Source organism: Phallusia mammillata, chromosome 2 (assembly GCF_965637545.1).
Source record: "Phallusia mammillata chromosome 2, kaPhaMamm4.hap1.1, whole genome shotgun sequence".
Lineage (NCBI taxonomy): Eukaryota > Metazoa > Chordata > Ascidiacea > Phlebobranchia > Ascidiidae > Phallusia > Phallusia mammillata.
This window is the reverse complement of record NC_137253.1, coordinates 15,198,128-15,205,968: the sequence shown is the minus strand read 5'-3', so window position 1 is coordinate 15,205,968 and position 7,841 is coordinate 15,198,128. Positions and strand designations below refer to the sequence as shown.

At 40.1% G+C, this 7,841-nt stretch overlaps 1 protein-coding gene across 1 annotated transcript; it reads left to right on the top strand.

Moving 5' to 3' along the window:
* Positions 1-2,276: 2,276 nt before the first annotated feature.
* Positions 2,277-6,100, top strand: LOC145214777 (uncharacterized). Its single transcript, XM_080083377.1, has 2 exons — positions 2,277-3,714; positions 5,657-6,100. The coding sequence occupies exons 1-2, from the start codon at positions 2,618-2,620 to the stop codon at positions 6,048-6,050; spliced, it is 1,491 nt and encodes a 496-aa protein (XP_079939503.1). The 5' UTR covers positions 2,277-2,617; the 3' UTR covers positions 6,051-6,100.
* The last annotated feature ends 1,741 nt before the right edge of the window (positions 6,101-7,841 follow it).

The following is a 7,841-nucleotide window of genomic DNA, read 5'->3' as shown; positions in this document are numbered from 1 at the left end:
TTGTTTACAGAGATTTTCAGTCCCTCATTATTGTTCAATAGTGACCTTTTTCGTTTAAATGAGCTGTATTGTTAAAAAATGCGATTTTAATGGCATAAAACATGTTATGATTCAAATGTTTATCTTCTGTAAAATAATAATTGTACCTGCGATATTTGATCTATATTGGTAGTTCTGATACAAGATATTACCACATAGTAAATGTGGCTAAGGGGCTTCATATTATATTTTCTAAATTGTGCATTGTAAATAGCCAAATTGCATTTATATTTAAAAAAACGTTGTGCTGGGCTTAAAGCAAAACAAAAAAATGTTAGCATTGACGAAAACAAAACAATTCCATTCAAATCGGCCAAATCAAATCGGTTTTGACACATTGGAATTCAGTTTAGTTTGTAAAAAATCGTGAATTTGTGTTTGGTTTGGGTGTACCATCTAATATATAGACTTCACAAATGCACCAAAACAAAATAGCTATGAGCTCAAAGAGTGAAGGGCACAACTGGTGATGGCTGAACTTATGTGAATTGGGTTGAAAGGAAACTTAAGATAACGCAAATGTGATGATGAAGTGAGTATGCAACACATATAAATGTAACAAACGGACTTTAAGCCCTAATTTGTTTTGTGAAGGGCGAACAAGTCTTGTACACCTAGCAAACATTTAGGAATTAGAAAGAAAAACTCACATCATGGGATAAACCCAGCGATACCAAAACTGGTCGGCCAGGTATTGCACTTGTCGCCAAAGGTGGCGAACGTAACAATTCTGCTTCACGAACACGCCAGGTGGCATGCTGGGCGACAACCGCAACCAAATTAAATTTTAGGAATCAGCGGCTCCTCCGATTGTGAGTCCATCACCACTGGGACAATGGATTGGCTGTTGATAATAATTCTTCCTACGGACCTGATCATTCTTTCCCAAGCGCCATCCGTATGGCTTGCCGCAAGAGAATTGAATGACCATTGGATGTCCTTTTGCCTCTGAAAGTCACCAATGCTCTGTTGATTCCATCTTCCGATAGTGTCTTTTAGCTCGCACGCAGGACCCCGACAAAATTCGTTCCGTTGTCGCTGCAAATCATAGTTGGTCTGCCCCGTTCCGTTGTCGCTGCAAATAAAAGCACTTGTTAACAGACTGTGGGCTACCTCCAGATGCACAGCACTAACCGTTATACAGGTAAATCGACCGTACATCTTCACTTGACGTCTTGCTTGATGCACCATTAGAGGTCCATGTTATCACGCAGGGCTTCGAAATTTTACACTTGGGAACCTGGCTATCGCACTGACGTCAGACAAAACACTACAGCGTGTCAGCAATATATCCGGCATCTGCACATCACAACCAAACTCGTCATTCGGGCCGTTTCAAAACACCCAAAAAATTCTTCCAGCAATGTCCGAATTAAGGTTATGATTCTTGACCATCTTGGGCTGTTTTTTAGAAGGAATCGATTGTAAAACTCTTTTGCTGTTACTCGTCCTTTTAGTTTGGTGTAACCTACCTCTTTGCTGCAGCGACCCAGGTCTTGTACCAACGTAATTGCTTTATCCTCTGTCGCCATGCTTTCAAGGCAATGGTCAACATAGAAATTCGATTTATCGCTGTAGTTGCGGTTGCACTCGTGGACGAAGTTTTCTGCAGTTTAGAGCAGGCTAGAAGCGACGCAGCTCGGAAAGGAGATGTACGGTTATTTCGTGGTCTTCTGCTTGTTGAGACATTTCGCCATTGGGCCACCTCAAGAAATAAAGGCCGCGAATATTGCTAGGTCTTATCCGGATTTGAGAAGCATAGATTCAGTATCCGTCCGAACCAACAGCCTCGGGTTCTTTTCTAAACCTTATTAGGACTCCAACTAAGTTGTTCATCAGATCTGGACCACTAATTAGTGCACCATTTATTAAAACGCCTGCAAACGCCTGCTTTGCGGCACAATCGAACATTAAGTGCACCTTGACAGACTAGCGCGGCTGCGAAACAGGCTGATGTGGAAGGTACCACTCTCGTTTACCTTGGCAGTGATCAAGCGAAGTTGGGCTGAGTTGAACGAAAGGGATTGTTTATATCGGACGTAGCGTAGCATAGCAAAGCGAAGTTGGGCGAACGGCCTACTTCTTTCGGAAAATTCGTATGCACAAAAAAAGTTTTGCAATGAATACATGCCATTGAATGTTTATTTGTCAATAAACAACTTAAATTAATTTATTTCACTACAATTTGAATTAAATGACATTGTGCCGTCACATTCCCTGTACATATGTACTTGCCACAAATTTACTTGTATAGTGTTTTGAAATCGCCCATAACATTAACAACTTTAGACGTTCTATGACGTAACAATGCGTCTGATGGTTTCTAGCATCACGCCATGTTCTGACCTTGAGTAACCTGATGTTTTTGTGAGCTGTGGTGTGGTTTTGTAAAGGAGGGCATTCTTTTTGGAAGAGAATACAGTAAACATCTCGAAAGTTCTTGGTGTGCCAAAGACAGCGTACAACACAAATAGCAACAGTAGGGATATCTGACCCGACTAGTTTGCGACAATTGGGGGCTCGTCCGGGATTTAGTTTTCAGTGTTGTTGTCTTACCTGGTAGTGAACCAAGAAAGAGATGGAAAAGATTGTAGAAGTCGGAAAACAGCTGGGTTTGGCTGGCGCCGATTTAGCAAAGTTTATTAACGAGCAACAGGCGTTTGAACGAGAAGAGCGCCGTTTGGCTAGAGAAGCTGAAGTTAAGCGAATACAGGCTGAGGCGGAAGCTGAGGAGCGACGCCGCGCAGCCGAGGCTGAAGCTGAAACAAGGCGTATCGAGGCAGAGGCCCAAGACAGAGCGCACCAGTTGGAGTTAAAGCGTTTGGAGTTGCAAATGGCAGAAATCGGCGGAGCACAACGCGAAGCGTCAGTGGGCAAAGCGAAAGCACCGAAGTTGCCTGCGTTCGTAGATGGCAAAGATGAACTGGACAGTTATCTGTTGCGTTTTGAGCGTTTTGCTGTTACTTGCAAATGGGAGAGATCCGAATGGGCAAGCGCGCTTAGTGCCTTGCTAACGGGTCGAGCATTGGATGTCTACTCAAGGCTCTCTGATGATGACGCAGTCGATTATGACCAACTCAAGCAGGCGCTACTCAACAGGTACGACTTGAACGAGGAAGGATATCGATGTAAATTTCGAAATTCAAAGCCGGAGAAAGGAGAAAGTCCTTCTCAGTTCGCAGTGCGACTGCAGAACTACCTGCAAAAATGGGTGAAGTTGTCTGGATTTTCCATCGAATGGAAAGATGTAAGTTCGCTTTTGGTGAAGGAGCAGTTCCTCAAGTCATGTCCGAAGGAGCTATCGACTCATCTAATGGAACAGGCACCGAAAACTTTAGATAGTTTGACTGGGATCGCCGAGCAGTTTTTGGCAGCACACAACCGAGAGATGGCCCACGATGTGCGTCAAGAAGTACGCGAGCTTTGTGCTGACTGCAAGCAAGCAGGGCATGCGACTGAGAACTGTCCGAAGCGTAAACCTGATGCTAGAGTGCCTAGAAAATGTTTTCTGTGTGACAAAGTGGGACACATCGCGAAAGATTGCTATTCGCGTGCGTTGCCGCCGGTAAGGATGTCCAGCGCGGCAGCATGTTCGATGGAGGGAGTCCAGGAGTCCAATCTGCCATTACGTGAAGGCGTGGTAAACAACCAGACGGTCACTGTGTTAAGAGACACAGGTTGCACCAAAGTCTATCTATCAAACACAAGTTGTCGCACGAGAATTCATGGAGCGTGAAATGGGGCGACTTTGCACGCTTTTAACAACGCAAAGGATAGGGTTTTGGATGTTTTTTTCAATAACCTGGCTTAACGACTAAATATTTTTTATTTCTAAATTGCCTTGCTGACAAGAAAATTTATGCGTGACGTAAAAATGACGTCATTGGTTGCCAGGCAACGCACAATGTTTGCAGGAAAGCAGTTTTATTGGCACGAGTTTAGCGAAAAAAATTTTCTGCATCGTTTGCTAGCAAATTTGTGAATAAAGTGTAGTAAATATAAATGATCCCGACCGTTTTTAGTGATAAAAAATGTTGATTGTACAGATATTTCAAAAACTTAGAAATATAAGTGTTAACCAAAGCAGTTTGTTTATCAAAGTTATACTTTTTAAAGTCTTTATTTAGGTTAACGGTATACTTATTTTTTTGCTACTGGAAAAAGTGCAAACCTACATAAATTTGCAATACATTTAACAGTTCTATGATAAGATGAATAAAGTGTTCATATATATAAACTTGCAACTTAAAATAGTAAAAAAAGTGGTTTGGTGGCCAGTTAAGTGCACCAATATAATGAAGAAACTGGTGGATGGGTGGGCTTTTAAAAGAACAAGCCGTTGATTTCAAAGTATCCTTACTGAAGAAGAATTATCTAGTGTCCCATCGCACCAAACCTGTGTAAGAAGTTGCTGTTTGGCATGGCTCCTGGCTTGCAATACCAACAGGCATATAGACTCAGAAAAAAGTAAAACATAAATGCCAATGTTTTATTTTGCAACAATTTTGATTAAAACAGACACAAATAATGACATAAAATAGTAATGCATAACAAGATGGAAAGACAAATAACATTCATTGATTTACATGTAATTTTGTGACATTTAGAAGGCTGACAGAGGATCTATTGGACTTCATGTAACTACTGTGTTTGAGTTTATGAAGCTTTAAAAAAACATGTCATACTGTGCACTGTGTCTCTTAAGTTTTGACTTTTTTGATTTTATGGAATCACCAATTTTGAAAAATGCTAATAATTCTTGCATGTTATTTTATGCCCTTAATGAAATCATTTGGATTTTTTGTGATATCCTCACATAACATGTATTGTGGGAAGTATCAGCTGAAACTGAAATAAATTAAAAAAGTGCCACTTTGGATGCAAAATTTCCCACGAGACTTTTTGTGCTGTACAGGTGAATAGATTCAAGAAGATTTAACAATTTTGTTGATATTGGTTGTTTTATGCATCAATGTTAGTTGTATTTGTTTATATTGCATTTTTTCTTGTGGTTGTGTTGCATATGACAGTACACATATTCAACATGGTATATAGACCTTAATTAATGCAATAAATATTTTTATCACTAAAAAGTGTGAAATATCTTTCAAAAAAATTAAAAAAAGAGGGAAAGATTGTGCAACACCTTTAAAGGTAGTACCAAAAGCTTTCAAAATTCAGTATGTGCTAAATGCGTCAAAATGCAGTAAATAAACGATGACGTCACTATTACGTCATGACTTTTCTGACCTTGGAGGACCATGGTCAAACTATTTATTCCAATTTTAGATGAATATACATCACAACCTTTTTATCTTTCGGGACTTAAGTAGGCTACATGTATATCTACTGGAAAATTTACCCGCTAAAACCTAATTTAAACTCTATTTCATGTTCATCAGTTCCATTTAAACATTATAAGTTAAGCGTAGTTATATTTTTATTCAAAATTTTGCAGAAATTGCAAAATCAAACACCGCAAAAGTATCCAAATTAATCATTTTATAAATCGGCCCCATAAGGCGCAATGCAAAATTCGCGCTAATTTCGCCCCATTTTCATCCCCACAACTTGTGTTTTCTATGGCGTGCGACAACTTGTGTTTTCTATGGATTTTGGGTTGCACGGGCGTTCTGGTTGACAGGAAATTCGTCCATGATGATCAAGTCTCGGATAGGCCAGGTTTTCTTAGTTTGGCCGACGGTTCTGTCGTATCAGCTGAGGTGGCCAACATGGAAGTGAATACTCCATATTTTACGGGAGAGGTCGAAGCGTTATGTTTGAATAACCCGTCGCATGATTTGGTTATTGGAAATATTGGTGGAGTCCGACCAGCGGATGATCCAGATCCACTGTGGAGGAAAGCTAACGCAGCTTTGACGCGGTTTCAAAAGAAGACGTCGAAGATCAAGGCAAAATATCGGGTAGTACCGCCAAACGAGGGATGGCCATTGAAAAATCAAGCGGAGTTCAAAAAGGTCCAAGATGCAACCGTTGAAGCGGTTACATGAGTTGGCCTAATTAAATACGTGTTTTGCCTGACGTTGTGTTTTCATGTTCGTTCTTTGTAGTGTCAATTTGTGTGTTTTATGATGTCGAAATTCTAGTATTTCGCTTTAAAAAGGGGGTATTGCCACAAATTTACTTGTATAGTGTTTTGAAATCGCCCATAACATTAACAACTTTAGACGTTCTATGACGTAACAATGCGTCTGATGGTTTCTAGCATCACGCCATGTTCTGACCTTGAGTAACCTGATGTTTTTGTGAGCTGTGGTGTGGTTTTGTAAAGGAGGGCATTCTTTTTGGAAGAGAATACAGTAAACATCTCGAAAGTTCTTGGTGTGCCAAAGACAGCGTACAACACAAATAGCAACAGTAGGGATATCTGACCCGACTAGTTTGCGACAGTACTTCTTTACTGTAAGTAATCAACAAAATGCATGAGGAAAAAGTTTTGTGATTTTTCTTTGCTACATCTTGCTATATCCCGATTCTATATGTCAGATCTGGACCACTAATAAACATAGTTTACCAGATCCAACTACTATTGTTCAAGTTTACCAGATCCAACTACTATTTTAAAATTTCTGCCCTACTTCAGTTGAATACCAGCCTTTTTTAGGCGAAACTTAAAGGTATCTTTTCATTTACAACATGGAATCACAAGCCATAGCCACAAAAACAAACGAGTCTTCGTTTAAGACAGCGGTTCCCAAATTGGGGTCCGCGGTCCTTTAGGGGTCCGTGGGGGAATTTTGGGGGGACCGCGAAGCGGTTGAAGTAATTCTATAATCTTATTTGGCGTCAGTTTGTGCTACTAAATAAGTTTAAATCAAAGTAGAATTGAGAATCGATTGTCTCTATTGCTAAACAATGGTCTTTATTGAATGACAACTATCAAAAAAGCAATTGTTCAATCGTAATTTGTTTTTGTCTTGTTTGTGATGTCACATGCTGTCTTTAGATCATTGTTATGCGCAATTTGCATAACTGGCTAAAGTCCTGCAATGAACTTTCGTTTTTATGAAATACACATTTAGGCTTAAGGACCGCGAGCCCTCGAAATAATGACAAAGGGACCGTTTTGAAAAAAATATAAAAAAGTTTGGGAACCACTGGTTTAAGAGAACATAGTCTTCTTTCTGCCAAAACCTTTGCCTAAAGTTGCGTTTAATTCGGCTTTCACAGCATTGGCAACTGATAGTGACCGTCTACATGCAACACGTCCTGTTGCATAGTTTCGTGAGCCGATCGGTCTTAATGCGAAATTCGCTTGTCACCAATCACGAGTAAGTTGAAAAAATCGGTTCTCCACAGTCAGTCAATCTCTTTGCTCATGTCAGCGTCGAAAGAACATAGTCCTTCTCGGTCCTTGTTGATCCGGGTGAAGACCGAGCGGACATGAAATTTTTTATTGAATTTTCATGACCATTTCTTGGGAGAAAAGTACTGTAGTGGGCTTCCGCATCCTTCTACAGTGCCTAGCGGAGGGAAGGGTCGGCAAGTCCCATTGATAAGCAGCTAATAAGTACCTCCCCCGCTGCCCAAAGTCAATGCTAAAGCCAATAAAACACTTCAGCAAAACGAAATATTAAGCTGCTAAAAGTAATTTTCAGTTTTACCACTACAGGTTTTAGGATGAATTTCGCCTAAATATTATTTGCTAGATTACGCATATCAATGTTTTAAGAGCGTTTTGTGACATCACAGACCAATTATGCGCAAACAATTTCTTTCATTATTACTTGTAGTGAAATAAAAAAGCCTTGTAGACGCAAGTAAGATTGAAAAGACATAAC

Bases quoted from the DNA above. Each gene is read 5' to 3' on its own strand.
- LOC145214777 (XM_080083377.1), top strand. From the start codon at position 2,618: ATGGAAAAGATTGTAGAAGTCGGAAAACAGCTGGGTTTGGCTGGCGCC. The intron at 3,715-5,656 runs AGGTTGCACCAA...TCTATGGATTTT, and splicing joins GTCACTGTGTTAAGAGACAC to GGGTTGCACGGGCGTTCTGG.